We start from the raw sequence: 18,691 nt of genomic DNA on the forward strand, positions 1-18,691 counted from the left end.
GGTGGGAGTAATGCCAGGCCAGGCTTCTGAGTGGAGGACTCATGTGGGTCCCATCCAACGCCCGCATGGGGCACAGGGAAAATTGAGTAGGTTGCTGGGTCAGTCAGGTGGCCCTGGGAAAACACTATCTTAGGGGTAAGAACCTGAGATTCTGACATGAAATGCTAGGTGATCTTCTCCTGGGTCACCCAGCACCCTCTGTTTGGTGAGAGAAAACTGAGGCTCTATCAAAAGATGGGGAAGCCTGGTGTGCGGCAGTCCATGGGGTCACAAAGAGTCAGAAACGACCGAGTGACTGAACTGAACTGAAATGAGGCTTCATCTGGTCCATGACTGGGCTTCAAAGATTCATGACAAGTCGGGTGGGGTGTCCTGAGGGGCCAGACCACAGGATGAAGCCAAGCTCCTGATAAGAGAAGGAGCCTGTGCCTGGAGCTCTGCAGACCCAGTGAGTGCGGTGCGGTCATCTCTCATTTCTGTACTGCCTGAACTATTGCAAAACTCCCCACTCTGGGCCTCACTTGCTGACAGTGCTAGCTATTGGAATCCCAGTTCCTCTGCCTACACCACCCCTTAGACCCTCACTCCGGCAGCTGGAGAGCTCACTCTAGGCATGAGGGCACAGTCTGGAGGGAGGCCCACAGTACTGGGAATGGGTCCTAGCTCCATCCTCACTCTGTGTGGCCTCAGGCAAGGTGCTTCCCCTCTCTGATCCTCAGTTTCTTCCTCTGTAAAGCGGGGATCCACTCGGGACCCCAGAGGATGGCCCAAAGGTCCTATAAGACTACTCAGGACCCCAGAGGATGGTCCAGAGCCCCGAGGGAGAGAAAGGATGTGAATGAACTTGAGCACAGAGGGAAGCTCAGCAAGGCTCCTTGGGTGGGTGAGGCCTGGCCTTCTGATTGCCTGGTGCCCTGGGCCCTGGTCAAGACCTCCAGAGTCAGAAAAGTCAGCTCAGGGACAGTAGGGAGGGGCAAGGACAGCCCTAGAGAGGCTCCAGTGGGCAATGCCATCTCAAGACATGAGGAATCTGGGCTGATGGGAAAGGAAGCTCAATGGCTGGGACAGAGGGAGGAGGGATGTGTGGATGCCACTCTTCTCCAGTAACAGAGCTGGTATTTCTCTGCCAGGTAGCTTCCTATTCTTGGAATGGTTTTCCCAGGGCCTGGGCAAGCTGGGCTGGGAACTGGGGTCCAGGGGGACTGGAGGGTGTACATCTAAAATCCAAAAGGATAAAAAAAATAAATAAATAAAAAAAATTAAAAATAAATAAATAAAATAAAATCCAAAAGGAGGGACTGCAGGTACAGTGGGGGAGGGGCTTGGATGACAGCTTCCCTGAGACCCTCAGGGAAGGCCAGAGACTCATTCAGAACATCACAGAGTTCCACCTGCCACCTCTTCTAGGCAGACACAGGTCCAAGAGTTATTTCAAAGTGGAAAAGCCTCATACTAACATTATGATAGCATCCCAAATGTCCCCTAGTTCTTCTATCTTTGAACTGTGGTTGAGGGAGCCATATGATCCCAAATGTCCCCTAGTTCTTCTATCTTTGAACTGCGGTTGAGGGAGCCATATGATTTTTTCAGACAGTGCAGTTGAAATCTGTGTCCACACCTACACCAGGGGGCAATTGTTGAGCACTTGCTGTGTGTCAGGCACTATTCCAGGCACTTTACAACTAATTATCATTCAGTCCTCATAGCGGATCCATGAAGGGGGAAAACACTATCATTATCCCCCATTTTACGGATGGGAAAACTAAGGAACAAAGAAACTAAATAACTTGCTCATACATATCTAGTAAATTGCTGAGCTGTATTGGAACCCTATTAGTGAGGGTATGTGTGTGTGGATGTGTGTGTGTGTGACTGGCGCTGGGTGTGAACACACTTGTCTGCATCTACTGGGAGTGTCTACCAATCTCTTATCGGATGGCTGGGTCCAGGTGTGCACGTTCGATCCTGCAGTACCCCCTGGTGCTCACACACTCACGCTGCTCACTGGGTCCTTCCTGTCACCCTGCCTTGGGGAGGCTCCCTGGGTCCACCAGTCCCTGCCCTGCAGGGCCTGGTCCTTCTGAATTTGTGGGTGCCCCTGGCTTGCTGCTTTCACTCTGGGTCCTGGGGCTGGACCATCAGTGGGTGGAGGATGCTCTGCCAGCAAGGGAGGGGAGTTCCATGAGTACTGGCCCAGGGAAGTGAGAGCAGAGAGGCCAGAAGACTGGGATCCTAGGAGCACCCTCTTCTCTGGCACTGCCTCCCCCTCAACCCCAAGCCACTGGGACCATGCCAAGTCATTCCTCTCCCTCCCATGGACAGAAAACCCTAGAAGTTGGGGGAAGGAGGAGAAGAAGGGGGAAACTTGACCTGGGGCATGGTCTGACGCCTCACCAGCAGGCTTGCCCACCCTCCTCGGAGCTTTCTGGCAGTGGTGACATGGAAACTGGTATGTGCCCCCCACCCCGCACATCCCTGTGGCTGCCAGGTGTGGTGTGCCCTCAGGCCTGGAGGAAGAGGCCTGTCTGTACCTCCAGCATGGTCTAAACCGACCCCTTGATTCCCAACCCGGTCCTGCTTGCCCCCAGGCAACCCCCTACCCTCCAGGAGTCTTCCTTCTCTCACCTTCTTGTCCCCTCAATTACCACGTCAGCCTGTTGCTTCTAAACCTAGAGCCCACTGGTGCCTTCTGTCCCGCCCAGGAAGCCTGCACTGGCCTGCTTCTTGCTCTCCCTGTCCCCTCTCTCATCACCACCCCCAGCCCATTCATGTCACACACCCCCACCTGATTAAACCTTTCCCAGGCTCTCTGTCACCCTCCAGTCCAGGCCCCTAGTCCAGCCTGCACGGCTGCTCCCAGTCTGGTCTTTGCTGGCCTCATTGCTGACATACAGAACTGTGTTTTCTCAGCACATCTCAACCTCCAGCCCTTTGTTCCTGCTGTTCCATCTGCCAGGAATGCCCTCTTCCCTGCTCCCACCACTCAAGCCTACCCCCCTGGCCTGAGCCCCTTCTGCTGGTCCTTCCGGTGTCAGCTTAGATGCCTTGTCCCCCAAGTCAGGCTGGTCTATGCCTCTGTGTCCCTATAGCCCTTTGTGTCTCCAGTAACACACTGTGGAATTGGAGCCTATTTAAGATCATGGCATCTGGTCCCATCACTTCATGGCTAATAGATGGGGAAACAGTGGATGCAGTGGCTGACTTTATTTTTCTGGGCTCCAAAATCACTGCAGATGGTGATTGCAGCCATGAAGTTAAAATATGCTTACTCCTTGGAAGGAAAGTTATGACCAACCTAGACAGCATATTGAAAAGCAGAGACATTATTTGTCAACAAAGGTCTGTCTAGTCAAGGCTATGGTTTTTCCAGTGGTCATGTATGGATGTGAGAGTTGGACTGTGAAGAAAGCTGAGCGCCGAAGAATTGATGCTTTTGAACTGTGGTGTTGGAGAGGACTCTTGAGAGTCCCTTGGACTTCAAGGAGATCCAACCAGTCCATCCTAAAGGAGATTGGTCCTGGGTGTTCACTGGAAGGACTAATGTTGAAGCTGAAACTCCAATACTTTGGCCACTTCATGCAAAGAACTGACTCGTTTGAAGAGACCCTGATGCTGGGAAAGATGGAGGGCAGGAGGAGAAGGGGATGACAGAGGATGAGATGGTTGGGTGTCATCACCGACTCAGTGGACATGGGTTTGGGTGGATTCCAGGAGTTGGAGATGGACAGGGAGGCCTGGTGTGCTGCAGTTCATGGGGTCACAAAGAGTCAGACACGACTGAGCGACTGAACTGAACTGAACTACCTGTCAGACTCTCTTACCAGCTTGTGGGGACAAGGGGATGAGAACAGGAGTCCTTCAATGCCGTATAAAGAGCTTGAACTTGCCTCAAGGGTGGCAGGGAGCTTTAGGGTAGCCGAGCAGCACGACTTGGAACCTCTCTGGTTTGTGACTCTTTTCTGCCCCAAATGGACTTCCCAAAACAGAACTTCCCAGGTGGTGCAAGTGGTAAAGAATCAGCCTGCCAATGCAGGAGACACAAGAGACATGGGTTTGATCCCTGCGTCAGGAAGATCCTCTGGAGGAGGGCATGGCAACCCACTCCAATATTCTTGCCTGGAGAACCCCATGGACAAAGGAGCGTGGAGAGCTACAGTCCATGGGGTTGCAAAGAGTTGGACATGATTAAAACAACTTAGCATGCATGCACAAAACAGAATTGGTCTCAACTGCAAGTAGTTTTCATTCAATCAGCAGCAGCCAGGAACTTAGTCTGACTGACGAAGGGTGTATATGGGACCAGAGTTGGTGGGATGAGATAGTGGGCAGAGGGGAAGTCATTGTGTTTGTATTAAAATCCAGATGTCTCAAGGGAAGGATATATTGATCCTCAAAAACAAACAAAAGAAAGAAATGTGTGCCCCACTCAAAAACCTCTGGCTGCTTTTCACCTGTCGTCGCCTGAGAGGGCAGACCTGGTCTTCTCTCTCTGACAGCAGCCTGACTGATGCACTAGTCCAGACACCCACCCCCACCCTGTTCTCCTGCGTCCTGGTGGTGCCCCGAGAACTGTGCAGCCCCAGAAGTCAGTCTCCCCAGCTGGAGGGAGAAGAAAGAGCCCAGGCAGGCCATAAGTGGGTGAGGTACTAGGGCTGGGAAGCTTGCATCTCACGTCCAAGGGTCAAGACCCTGGCCCTGCTGGACTCTGCTCTGTCTTGGCAAGGGCCAAGACTGGGCAGCATGGACAAAGGGACCTCCCCCAGCCCCAGTCAGAGGCCTCTGAGATCGTTGTCAGCTGGATCCCCTGAGGCCTCAGGACCCACCCTCTCTAAATCCAGGTCTCTGCCACGAGAGTCCACCCACCCTTCTGATCAGAGAGGACAACATTTGTCCAGAACTAAGCAGAGCTTTGGTGCCTAAAGGGCCTGGGTTCACATGCAACAGTCCCCATCCTCATACTTTCTCAGTCTCTCACTCAGCAAGCATCCTTTGACCCCAGGTCCTGCCTGATCCTGGTATGGGAGATGCAGAGTGGGGTCAGGCTGATTTCCACTCTCAGAGAGCTTCTGAGAGGGGAAGAGGAACACTGACACCAACGGTGCTAGCCTAGAGTGGGATACACTGTCATAGACAGAGCTCGGGCCAGGTCCAGAGAAGGCAGGGAAGACTTTCCGGAGGAGGATCCTCTGGGGAGCTTGAGGTATGAGCTGGAACTTTCCATGGAGCAAGTGGGAAGAGGGAGAAGTTTGGGCAAAATCCCCCTAGATGAGAAGCAGGTGACATTTCACAGGAGTCACAGAGGGGCTGATGTTTTAATGCAGCAAGCAGTCTCTGACATTTTCAGCACCAGGGACTGGTTTTGTAGAAGACAATTTTTCCATCGACTGGGGAGGGGGGAACAGTTTCAGGATGAGTCAAGTGTATTACATTTATTGTGCACTTTATTTCTATTATTATGACATCAGCCCCACCTCAGATCATCAGGCATTAGATCCCAGAGGTTGGGGACCCCTGCTTTAAGAGATATGACTGCCCATCAGCCTGGTTTGGGTTAAAGTCTCTTAGCAGTGAGAGAGGGCTTCCTAGATGGCACTAGAGGTAAAGAACCTGCCTCCTCATGCAGGAGATGTAAGAGACCCAGGTTTGATCCTTGGGTCAGGAAGATCCCCTGGAGGAAGGCATGGCAACACGCTCCAGTATTCTTGCCTGGACAATCCCAGGGACAGAGGAGCCTGGCGGGCTACTGTCCATGGGGGTTGCAAAAGCGTCAGACACAGCTGAAGTGATTTAGCACATAGCACAGAAGGGAGAGGAGGAGGCTGCCCGCCTGGGATGTGGCCACCCCTAGGGCTGAGCTCCAGCCCAGAAGGCCCAGGGCCTGCCTCAGAGTTCCTCCTGGGCCTTCCTGCCCTTCTGCTTATGCTGCCACTGCCCAAACTTGGTGGGAAGTATCTCTGCCCAGAACTGCATTCGGGCCTCCCTTGGCTTCTGGTTGACCCGTGGCACCAGGCTGATTTCCAGGTATTCCTCCGCATGGTTGAATGGGGGCCAAAGAGGCAGCCCCTTGCCATTGGGGTCCCTGGGTGGGAGGAATGAATGAATGAAGACCAAGGCCTCCTGTATTGCTCCCAGGCAGGCAGCTCTAAGTAGTCCTAGGCCCAAAGCCAGGCAGGCCTTTTTGCTTACTCACCCTGTCCAGGCAAAGTTGGTCCACTGGGCCATCATGGTGAGGCTCAGTTGCTGCTCCTCCTCCGTGGCTTCTGGAAAGGCTGTGGGAAGGACAGACTTGGATCAGGGTCAGGTGGGTCCTGAAGGAGACTCCAGGGTCCCTTATGCTGACCTGAGACCTCTGTTCCTGCAAGCCCCGCTCCTCCCCTGGTGGAGCCAGAAACCTAAGGATTACTGGTCTGTCCATTCTCACCCAACATGGAGCTCTCATCCGTGAGGAAAGGACCGCCGAACATGAAGGTCAACTCAGCCGCATGATCAGCCCGCACCCAGGCTGGCTTGATCTTTGCAAAAGAACTGGGTCGATGCTGGAACTCATAGAAAAAGATTGAGACCCCAGAATCTGTGGAGAGAGGGCTGCATGAGAGATGGTCACCCACAGCCTGATCAGGCACTATCTTTGCTAAGCCAGGCTCACGGTAACACCAATACCAGTGATAATAATGATGATGACAAAATGATGAACAGCAAGCCTTTACTGAGTACTTGCTAGATGTTCAGCACCAGTCATCGTTCAGTTCATCCTCATAATAACCTATGGATTAGATCATTATGCATTATGATTGCCATTTTATTTCTTTAAATTTTTATTTATTTGGCTGCACCGAATTTTGTTGTGGCATGTAGGATCATTAGTTCCCCCCGACCAGGGGTTGAACCCAGGTCCTCAGCATTGGGAGCCTGGAATCTTAGGCTCCATCAGGGAGCCCCTACTATAGCCATTTTAGAAATGAGAAAACGAGGCACAGAAGGGTTATGTGTCTGCCCAAGGGGTCACAAAGACAGGAACCCAGAACTGTTTAGGACTATGTTAGGGTTTAGCCACAACAGGGGTCTGCAGTCTCCAGGATTGAATGCCTGATGATTTGAGGTGGAGCTGATGTCATAATAAATAGAAATAAAGTGTACAATAAATGTAATGTGCTTGAGTCATCCTGAAACCATCCCCCTCTCACTCCTTGTCTATGGAAAAATTGTCTTCTGTGAAAACAGTCCCTGGAGCCAAAAAGGTTGGGGACTGCAGAGCCATGAAGCTTGGAGGAAGCAAGACTTTTCTCCCAGGAGGAAGGCTGAAAGCAGAAAAAATCACTCATGAGTCAACTGAGTCCCAGAGAACTGGTGAGAAGCCCTGCTGGGCGACCTCTGACAGGTCACCGCACCTCTCCGTGCCTTGGTTTTCTCCTCTGCAGAGTGTCTGCCAGAGTCACCTCTTACTGTTGTGATACTGTGTCTCAGAGAGGAAGTGGTGAGTGGGAGAAGCAGTGGAGCTGAGGCCATGTTCCCCGTGAGAGCTCAGGTCCTGGGCTCAAGTGGGAAGGGTGGGACAGCTTAGGCAGTGATAGGCTTACCTTGGAGGTGTCTCGCAAATTGCAACATGGGTAAGGTTATGAAACCGTCACTTAGCAATTCCTGGAAGGCTTCTCGCTTGGCTTGTCCATCTGAGCTGCTGCCTAGGTATTCCTTTATGATGGTGGACATCACCTCAGTGGGCACATCCTGGGGTGAGAGGCCTTGTCAGATCCCACAGCCATGGCAGACCCTTCCAAGAAGTCCTGCATCCTCCTGTCTGGCCTTTTTCGTGTCCCAGGACTCATGTGCCAGGAGGCTAGCCACCTGCCTTCCTTGGGGGTTCTAGATGATGTCTGGGTGGGAAGAGGTCAAATCTGGCGTTAACTGCTAGCTCTGCAATCATAGTGACTGATTGGCTGTGTGACCTCAGACAGGTTGCTGAACCTCTCTGAAAGTCAGTTCCTCCCTGTAAAGTGGTTTGGCAGCCTCTGTGAATCACAGAGTTCTGGCCTAGAGCAGGCACTCAGTTGAAGTTAACTAGGAAGTTAGTGGAAGAATGAATCATGGGACTTCCCCACAGCTCTAGAGAGCAGCGATGTGATTGTGTGAGTGAGGAGGGATCTAGGGAGTCTCGAAGGAAATGTACATCGATTGAGCACCTCCTGGATACCAGTTCCCTGGGAGACTCTTCCAATACAGCATCCAGTATCTTTCTTAAACAGCTCACATGGGTGGGAACTAGCATTCTTATTTACGAGTGAAGAAGTGGAAGGTTAATTGTGGACAAGAAGCCAGGATCAGGATTTGACCCCAGGTCCACCTGGCTTCAGGCATCCCAGGAGGTGCTAGTGGCAAAGAACCTGCCCGCCAATTCAGGAGACTTAAGAGACGCGAATTCGATCCCTGGGTCAGGAAGATCCCCTGGAAGAGGGCATGGCACCCACTCCAGTATTCTTGCCTGGAGAATCCCAGGGACAGAGGAGCCCGGCAGACTATAGTCCATAGGGTTGCACAGAGTCGGACACGACTGAGCGACTTAGCACGCACACACCACCTGGTTCCAGGTCTGACTGTGCCATCTTAAGCTCTGAGATCAGATGACTGGCACAAGCTCTGCCTCTGCCCTTTACCCACCTCGAGGCCTTGAGCCTCAGTTTCCTCATCTGTAACATGAGGATAATGAAAGTCCCTGCTTCACAAAGTTGTAACGAGGATTGGAGGATTTGAATGCCTGTCCCGGTGCTCAGCACAGCACAGGTCCTGGCAGAGAGTGTGTGTGCTCATTACGGGTAGTCTGTGATGAAAATGATGTGGTGGTGATCTACCTTTGAGAACCATGTTGTGTCATGTCCCAGGGAATTCCTAGGCAGAACTAAAATCCGACAGTTGCCCCCCAGGCTTGGTGGCAGGTAGGGAGCTGGGTGTTGGAGGGTAGAGGGTAGAGACTGTGTTAGGTTCAGCCCCACTGGACTACCCGTTCCTGCCTTTTTCTCACCATATTGGTCAAGAAGGGCCTCAGGATGGCCAGCATGTCCTCCAGGCTCAGTTGATCCATCTTCTCCAGTAAACCCCAGCCCTATGCAGACACCAAGGCCCTCTCAGTACAGCCTCATCACGGCCCATGCCCCTCACCCTCACCTTCCCAGCCAGCGCCCAGCTTGGAGCAGGCCAGTGTTCACAGCCATGGGACCATGAGCTCATTATAGAGCCGAGTGTGGCCAAACCCACTAGCCTGAAGACCTCCCTAAAAATAAACTTCTAATTTAGGAGGGAGGGAAAAGCACCAAATACAACAAGCAAGTGGTTAACAGCAGTCTCGGAATTTGTTCAATATTTTCATAGAATACTATCAAGACCCCCAGGTCCTGTAGCAGGGGTTACAAAGAAAGTTCAAATGTCTTTAAAATTAAATGTTGACTTTAGGATCTTCTCTGGTGCTCTGGTGACTAAGACTCTGTACTTCCCAGGCAGGGGGCCTGGGTTCGATCCCTGGTCAGGAAACCCACATGCTGCAACTAAGAATTCCCATGGTGCAACTAAGGCCTGACACAGCCAAATTAATAATAAAAATAAAATAAATAAATAGTTTTTAAAATGTTGGCTTTGCATGTTACAGTTTTAAAAGCTCGGTCTCTGGTTCAAATCCCAGCTCCGCTACTTACTAGGTGCATAACATGAACCAGTTACTTAAACTCTCTGTGTCACAGTTTCTTAATCTGTAAGTGAGTAACAGTCACTCAGTCATGTCTGACTCTCTGCGACCCCGTGGACTGTTTAAGTCCATGGAATTCTCCAGGCCAGAATACAGGACTGGGTAACATTTCCCTTCTCTAGGGGATCTTCCCAACCCAGGGATTGAACCCAGGTGTCCCGCATTTCAGGCGAATTCTTTACCAGCTGAGCCACAAGGGAAGCCCAAGAATACTGAGCTATGAGGGAAGCCCCTCTTAATCTGTAAAAGGAGTGACAATATCTTGCCTCATGGGATTGTTGTGAGGAATGGGTTAATGTACAAAGGCCCTGACAGAGTAAGCAGGATAGAAAGGTCAAAGTTATTAAAGTTATTTTCATGGCTCCTAGACTCGGCTAATCTTTGTAGCAGCAGGAACAAAAAATTCACAGATAAATAAACACAAAAAGTGTATACCCAAGGGGAGATGTTAATCTTCACTAGGAATTAAGGTACTAAACTAAAGGCCATGGAAGCTAAAGTAGCAAAACTTCTTTAACAGTTGTTCTACAAGATCAATATACCAATTGCTCCTGTACACTACCAGTGAACAATCTGAAGGTGACATGAAGAAGACAATTCCATTTACAATAGCATTGAAAAGAATAAAATACTTAGGAATAAATTTAATAAGAGAAGTACAAGACTGTACATTAAAAACTAGAAGACATAATTGAGAGAAATTAAAGAAGACTTAACTAAATGTGAAGATGTTCCATGTTCATGGATTGTAAGACTTAATATTGTTAAAATGACAATACTTCCTGGATTGAACTAGAGATTCAGTGTGATCCCAATCAGAATCTCAGTTGCTTTTTTTTCTTTTCAGGAATGGACAAGCTGACCACAATTCACATGGGAATGCAAGGGACTCAGAATAGCTAAACAATTATCATGGACTGATTGTGTCTCCACATAAAAATATGTGGAGTCATAATCTCCAGTACCTCAGAATGTGATCTTATGTAAAGATGAGGCCATTAGTCAAATTCTGATGATTACAGAGGTAATCATTAGGGTGGGCTCTAGTCTAGTATCAGCTTCCCTGATGGCTCAGTGGGTAAAGAATCTGCCTGCAATGCAGGAGACACAAGAGACACATGTTCAATCCCTGAGTAAGAAAAATCCCCTGGAGAAGGAAATGGCAACCTATTCCAGTACTCTTTCCTGGGAAATCCCATGGACAGAGGAGCCTGGCGGGCTCTATGGGGTCACAAAGAGTCAGACGCGACTGAGCACAGAGCACTGTCTAGAATGTCTGGAGTCCTTGTAAAAGGGGATAGACGGGTCAGAGGGAAAGCAACACGAAGCCAGAGAGAGAAAGCCATCTATAAGCCAAAGAATACATGAGGCCAAAGGAAAAGTTAAAAGAGGCATGGATTCTCTCTCACAACACTCAGAAGGAACCAACCTTGCTCACATCTTGATTTCAGACTTGTAGCCTCCAGAACTGTGAAACACTTAATGTCCATTGTTTAAGCCACTCATATTGTGGTTTTTTGTTATGGCAACTCTGATAAAATAATATAGCAATCTTGAAAAAGAAGAACAGAGTTGAGGAATTCATACTTCCCAATTTTAACACTTACTATAATACTGCTGTAGTCAGGATACTATGGCAGTGGCATAAGGAAAAATTAATGGAGTAGAATTCAAAGTCCAGAAATAGACTCATTCATGACCAACTGATTTTCAATAAGGGCACCAAGACAGTTCAATAAGAAGAGAATAGTTTTTTTCAACAGATCACGCAGGGACAAGAAGATACCACATGCCAAAGAGCCCTTAGCTCACACCATATACAAAAATTAACTTGAAATGAATCTAGACCTAAATATAACAGCTAAAACTATAAAATTCTGAGAAGTAATCATAGAGAGAAATCTTTATGACCTTGGATTTAGCAATCATTTCTTAGGTATGACAAAAAAAAAGGGCAAGCAACAAAAGAACAGATAAACTTCATCAATTTTTTTTTTTAATTGTGTTGCAAAGGATACTGTCAACAATGTGAAAATACAATCTACAGAATGGGAAAAATATTTGAAAATCATATATCTGATAAGGGATGTCTATCTGGAATATATGAAAAATTTTACAACTCAACAATAAAAAGACAAATAATTCAATTTTAAAATGGACAAAACAGAAGACAGTTCTCCAAAGAAAATATTAAAATGGCCGATAAGCACATGAAAAGATGTTCACCATTTTAGTCACTAGGGAAGTGCAACTCAAAACCACAATGAGATACCACTTCACACCCACTGGGATGACTACAATCAAAACAAAAGATATTAACAAGCATTGGCAAGGATGTGGAGTAATTGAAATCCTTATACACTGCTGGTGGAAATATAAACTGGTGCAGCTACTTTGGAAAATAGTTCAGCAGTTCCTGAAATGATTGAGCATAGACTTACTTCCATCCCTGAGTATATAACCAAGAGCAATTAAGGCATATGTTTGCACAAAAACTGGTACACAAACGTTTACATTAGGGGAATCCATAAGAACCAAAAAGGTGGAAGCAACCCAACTGTCTGTCAACTGATGAATGGATAAACAAATATGGTATATCCATACACTGAACTATTCAGCCATAAAAAAAGAGGGAAGTACTGATATCCACTACAACATAGATGGCCCTTAAAAACATTATATTAGGTGAAAGAAGTCAGACACAAAACCCCACATATTGTACGATTCTACTATATGAAATGTCCAGAAGAGGCAAATCCATAGATTTGACAGAAAGTAGATCAGAGACAGAAAGTAGATTCATGGTTGCCAAGTGCTAGGGTAGGGGGCATGGGGAGGGATGGGAAGTGACAGCTAAATGGGTATGGGCTTCTTTCTGCGTGATGGTGAAGCAAATGTTCTGGAATAAGATATGGTGATGGCTGCACAGCTTTGTGAGCATACTAAGAACCACTGAATTGTACACTTCAAAGAGGTAACTTTTATGCTATGTAAATTATATTTTTAAAAAGTTGACATTTAAAAAACTGTGCTCTGCAAATGCTGGTAAGTTTGCAAGAAAGCCTGTAGACTCCAGGGACTTCACTGGTGGTCAAGTGATTAGGACTCTGTGCTTCCACTGCAAGGGGCATGGGTTTGATTCCTAGTCGGGGAACTAAGATCCCGCAAGTCTCACAGCAGTCAAACAAAATGAAACAAAACCAAACAAAAAACCTGTAGACAATGCTGGTGGCAGTTTGAATCAGTGGAGTAATTTCAGAAAGTGCTGTACCAATAGCAACATGTAAGAAGTGGAGAGGTTTCCATTAGGCATACGGATTACTTTCCATGGCTATAGAGAATGGAGGGAACGCCTGTACTAGTGATGGGGTGAGCAGCCCTCTGAGTCACCAACTCTGAGAAATATCTTTAGCCACAAAGTCCTGGGCACAGCGTTCCACACCAGACAGGTTTGCCCGTGTCTTGGGAGCCAGCCAAGTCAGCTCCCTTTCACTGTTAACACTCACAACTCAAAGTTGCAAGTGTGGGGGCAAGGCTGCCTACCAGAGTCAGGGTACTGTTTCCCCTTAACACTCTTCTGCTATCACACACACACACACACACACCTGGACTGTAAACTCCTACAAACTTCAATGAGTATCAACATTACTTAAGGCTTTCATCTAACAAGCACCCAAATGTGCCCCTGGGGATTAAATACAAGGAAATAAGTCAGAGGACAAAAGCTGTGGACATGAAGACGTTAACTGCAATATTAGCTTCAGTGATTAAAATGAGAAGCTGCCAAAGCAATGACATGAAGGAAAATTATGAGACGACCCTTTCTTTGTGGAAGATTTTGCAGGCATTAAATTCATTAATTGTGAAGATGGGCGAAAGAGTGAGAATGAAATATGAGAAGATGCTTAGAAGGAAGGTATGATGGTGACACTCTGTGTGGGGTATTCTGTGCAGCTGAAAAGGACTGGAAGGCATGTGGGCCATGATGTCTCCCAGCGACTTGACACTGTCAGAAACCTGGGAATCTCGGGTGGTTGGCCCCTCAGGTACAGAGTCACACAAACTAGTCTCATAGAGCCTGATTCATAAGCCAGACACCAAGGCAGGAATATGCCATGGATCAGTACTGCCTAGAAAGTAAAAAAATGTGGTCCCTAAGAAGGAAATATTTGCTTTGAGAAAATGAAACTGGGTCAGCTTCTGCTTTCTCACCTATGAGACAGAAGGGTCTGAACTCACAGCACATGGAGATGATGTCGGGGCAGGGAGGGCCTTGAAGGGTACACTCACCCTGGGGATGAGCCAGCCAAACTCGTGGTTGTTGACTCCGAAGAGGAAGGGCACAGAGTGGAACTGCCTCTCCCTCAGGAGCTCCTCAGGGCTCTTGGGAAAGAAGGTACCATCGATGTTGTACAAAGCTATTTTTCTCTGCAGGAGAAAACAAGGCAGAGAGCCTCCCAGTCAGGCCCTCAACAGATGGAACCCTAGAGATCCCTCGGCTGTCTGCCTGGGTGGCTGAGCCTTAAGGAGAAGAGAGGGGATGAGATCACCAAGGCGAGAAGACTGGAGGGAGTCAGGAGACCAGGCCTGTGATGCTTCTAAGCCGTCTTCTTTGCTAGAAGACCCTCAGGACTGGGGTGACCCCCCCTCTTCATGCCCCCAGACCCTTAGCCTCCCGGGTAGCTGCCTCACCCCACACTACTGATTGCCCCTCTACTCCTGCAGGCTCTGGACAGAATCCCCTCTGTGTCACTGCCCACTGCTGTTCCCCAAGAAGTGAGCATACAGACTTGTAGGCAAGGATTATCTCCTCACTTGTCTTCTGCCGAAGGCACTGCACCATCCCAGCCGAGGAGTCAGAGTTGCAGGCCAAGGAGTCTGCGAGGGTCTGGGGACAGACAAAAGTGTCTTGACTCCCTCTTGCCCATCAGTGCCCACTGCCAGCCCTCTGCCTCCCACAGAGAGAGGACGAATTTGTAGGAGAACTGGGGCAATGATGTAAGAGACAGGACCTTGACACTGGCCAGAGATCTACCACCAACTCAGATAAGCCTTCCTTGCCCACCAGCTTGGGTGGTCCCCAGGCACCCCATGTGTCCCCCATCACGTCATTACTGTCATTATCTGTGTGTGTGTGTGTCTGGGTCCCCTCTACCCCTGTGAGAACAGTGTCATTATCTAATTAACTCTAGTCCCAGAGTCAGTGGGCTCAAAAAAGTTCGGTGGAGTAAGGGAAGGAGGTAATGCTAGTTGTAAAGAGCTTGTCTGCCAGTGCAGGAGATGTAAGAGATGTGGGTTCGATCGCTAAGTCTGGGAAGATCCCCTGGAGGAGGGTATGGCAACCCACTCCAGTATTCTTGCCTGGAGACTCCCATGGACAGAGGAGCCTGGCAGGCTACAGTCCACAGGGTCGCAAAGGGTTGGACACAACTGAAGTGATTTAGTATGCAGGCATGCAAGGAAAGGAGAGAGGGTTTAGGTGGGGAGGGAGTCATGTGTGCGCTGCTCTGGCAGGGAGGGGACCATGGTTGGTGCTGAGGCTGGAGCAGGGTCAGGTAGCCCGTGAGGCTGGAGGGATGGCTTCCGGGACCATGCCACACCCTGGGAACTCAGGCGGTTTTCCCTGAGTTCTCACTAGTTGTGTGCTTCCTTCAGCCTAGTGTGTCCCTCTCTGCCAGCAAGGAGCTGGCTAGTGGTAACACCTCCGCCAAGAGCAAGCATAGGGCAGGTGTACATGGGGTGAGAGAGTGAAAGAAATGCAGACCTGAGCCAGGAGCCAGGGGTCAGGATCCAGAAACCCCGGTAGGGTGATGATTCCACTCTGTGCTATAGCTCTATGGAACAGCCCGGCAGCCAGTGGGGACAGGACCTGGGGGCAGTGTCGGGGACAGATGGCTGTCAGAGGAGGGCAGAAGATCTGAGAGGTCTGGGACCACAGGAGACACCATTGCTGGTTCCCTCCCTGGGGTGACTCACCAGGGCAGAGACGACAGAGGCCCCAGTGGATTCACCAAAGATGGTGACAGAGTTGAAGTCACCCCCAAAGGGGGTGATATTCCCCTGCACCCAGCGCAGAGCAGCCACGACGTCGAGGAATGCCCAGTTGCCAGGAGCATGCTTGTCCCCAGTGCTGGCGGTTGAGTGGGGCAGTGGTTAGGGCCGGCTGGATCCCCTGACAGATTTTCCTCAGCCTCTGAAGTTTTGCTCTGAATCAGCCCCTGGGATGCCCCACCTTCCCTTGCTCCTCAATCTGGCCTGGCTATGAGCGATGCCCAGTAGTCAGATGCCCAGTATGTGGGGTGGGTGGGCCTGACTGGGCAACCCGCCAGCTCTGGCTCTCCAGCGGCTTCTGGAATGTGTTGTTCCTTGACCCTACAGACTCTGTTGACCCACAGACCAGGAGCCAAAGTATTGTGCTCAAAGGTCCAAGTCCCACTGTCAAACCCAGGCTTTGGCTGAGCCCCTCCCCCAAGGGGGTGGAGCCTCAGCTGACTGCGCTCTGCCCAGCACCCTGCTTGCCTGGGACCCGGTCTCGCTTCGAGCTCCAGACCCTCACCCTGTGCAGTCACTGCCCTCCGCCAGGCGTGCTGCCTCACCTGAAAAAGCCAAGGAAGCCCAGGCGGTGCTGGACTGTGACCACGACCACGTCCCCGTAGGCGGCCAGGGCGGACCCATCGTGGGAGGTGGCGGTGCCCGTCACGAGAGAGCCCCCGTGGAACCACACCATGACCTGCAGAGATGGCCGTGGGTCAGTGATCCCGACTGCCCACTGACTGGCTCAGGGCATTCTGGGGACTCCTGGAGTGCTTTCGGAGCGGGGGTGGGGAGGGATCAGGCCTGGCCGCGCTGGCTGGGTGGACCGGGCCCTCTGGGCAGCTCACTGGCCTTCCTGCCCCCGAGGGGGCCTCAGCCGGGCTGTAGATGTTGAGGATCAGGCAGTCCTCCGAAATGGGGAAGGTCTGGTGCTTTCCGTCCAGCGTAAATCTGCTGTTGTTCATTCTCTCCAGATCCTGTGGACACCTGTGGCGGAGGAGGAGACCGAGGGCCAGTGGGTCAGCCCCACCAGCCCAGGCAGCTGGACTCCTGCCACCTGCCTGCCTGCCCACCTCAGCGGGGCTACTCACATGGCGTGGGCCCTGCTGGCATCTCGCACGCCCTCCCAAGGCTTCGCTGGGCGCGGGGCCGAGAACCGGTGGGGCCCCAGGGGCGGCTGGGCGAATGGGATGCCCAAGAAGACGTTCACAAGACGGTCTGTGCCCTTCACGCCCACCTGCCGGCCTTGCACACGGCCCAGGGTTGTGTCCACTTCAGGCTGAGTGACCCCCGGCCCTGAGGGCAGGACAGAGGGGCTGTGGGTGAGTGTGCATGGGGTGGCAGATGGACCCACTAGTCTACTCTGAGCACCTCCTCTGCCAGGCCGGGTTCTGAGCACTCTGATGAACTGCCCCAGCCTGCCTGTGAAATGGGTCTTGTGACTACCCCTCAAATCCTCTCCCCACCTCTCCTCCAGGTTGAGTCAGTTCCCCCTAGTGAACAAGCTAAACCCCCCTGCGACCCACAGACCTGCCAGGTGGGCAATGGGTGGTGGCTTGGGCCGGCCACTTGCCCTCTCACCTGCTAAATACGGCATGACAACCTTATCTTTTTTTTTTTTTTTTCTGTTCTGATATTTTGACATCCAGCTTGCTGGCCCTGCCCTCTCAGGAATAGCCATTTCTTAGAGATGGTAAACCACTCACTGAGACGTGCCCTTCACAGTCCATCCAGAGGCCATGCTCCTGGCCACCTCTGGGCACCCTCGTACTCCTGGCAACTAACCACCTGCCCTAATCAATGCAAGGCCAGGTCCCGGACATGTAGGGACAGCCCCATGCCCCAGAACCTACTGAAACCATTCCAATGAGCTAACCCAGACCTGCTCTACCTGTCTCTCCTGTCCTTCCCACAGGGAACAACAATGAAAGCTGTCATCCACATCCTTCCCCCACCCCCTGCTCATTTCCTCTGCTTCCTGAGGGACCCCTGCTTCCCTGAGTGGACCTGTTTCTAGGGAATGGCAAGTAAACTTTCTTTCTCATGATGATCATTTCTACGTCTGTGTCTTACTGATTAAATGAAATCCTCGGAACTCTTAAAAACATGACAAATCGCACTTAAGCATGGTTAAAATGGCAAATTTTATGTTTTGTATATTTTATCATAACAAAGAAAGAGAGGAGTAGCATTACCCGGATGGTTGCCCCTGCCCAGAGAAGATGTTCAACCCTTGGCATTCTGGTGAACAAGTGAACAGAACAGAGGGCTCCTTCTCTGATCAGGCTGCCCACCTTCCCTGTCCCTCCTCCAAGTCCTCCCACCAAACCAGAAGCTCCCACCTCTGCAGGCCCTGAGGGTGTGTCTTACCAGTGGCTGTAGCAGAGAATGCCAGGAGCAGACAGGCCACCCAGACCAGGACCCCAGACCTGGTTCTTACCACTGTGCCCATGCTTCTTATTCACACTCAACTGTGGGCAGAAGTGGTAGAAGGTGGAACAATGTCCCTGCCCTTTGGCACAGCCAATCTCTAAACGGTTGTTGGGAAAGCCTCAGCAGACCACCCCCACCTGACTGGAGTCTAGCAGCCAGGTTGGGGGAGGAGGGGGGTGGGGCTGGGAGACCAGCCCTGCCATCAGGCGTGGTGATATGACAGCCCTAGGCAAGGGAAGGTGCTCTGCAACCCTGGGTTCAAGTTGCAGCTCTCCTGACACCAAGACTTCCAGGACACTTTGGACACTCACTGCCAGGCACACATATCACCTACCTGAGGGAGTAGTGGACATGACCCTGGTGCCAGTCCTGCTCTGAGTGAGCCAGCTCACCGGGGTAGGGGCCACTGTCTGGTCCTACTGACAATGGAAGGATAAGACCCCGCTCTGGGCAGGGGAATCTTGAAGAACAGACACTAATCACCCCTGCCTCCGG

The 18,691-nt window shown here is 50.7% G+C and overlaps 1 protein-coding gene across 8 annotated transcripts; it reads right to left on the reverse strand.

Moving 5' to 3' along the window:
• Positions 1-5,423: 5,423 nt before the first annotated feature.
• On the reverse strand, positions 5,424-18,691 carry CES3 (carboxylesterase 3). Of its 8 annotated transcripts, none has more exons than XM_043435732.1 (13): positions 18,531-18,691; positions 16,855-17,059; positions 16,612-16,750; positions 16,327-16,460; positions 15,707-15,860; positions 15,495-15,599; positions 14,517-14,618; positions 14,021-14,158; positions 9,014-9,094; positions 7,578-7,725; positions 6,422-6,571; positions 6,191-6,269; positions 5,424-6,079 (listed from the first exon to the last, which is right to left on the reverse strand). In XM_043435732.1, exons 1-13 carry the CDS (start codon positions 18,547-18,549, stop codon positions 5,884-5,886), a joined length of 1,650 nt encoding a protein of 549 aa, XP_043291667.1. In that variant the 5' UTR covers positions 18,550-18,691; the 3' UTR covers positions 5,424-5,883. The 8 variants fall into 8 exon arrangements, with proteins under 8 accessions (XP_043291667.1, XP_043291666.1, XP_043291670.1 ...); XM_043435731.1 differs by lacking the exon at positions 18,531-18,691 and adding an exon at positions 18,134-18,289; XM_043435735.1 differs by lacking the exon at positions 16,855-17,059 and having other exon boundaries at positions 18,531-18,682.

The sequence above is a fragment of the Cervus canadensis genome, chromosome 18 (assembly GCF_019320065.1).
Source record: "Cervus canadensis isolate Bull #8, Minnesota chromosome 18, ASM1932006v1, whole genome shotgun sequence".
Classification (NCBI taxonomy): Eukaryota; Metazoa; Chordata; class Mammalia; order Artiodactyla; family Cervidae; genus Cervus; species Cervus canadensis.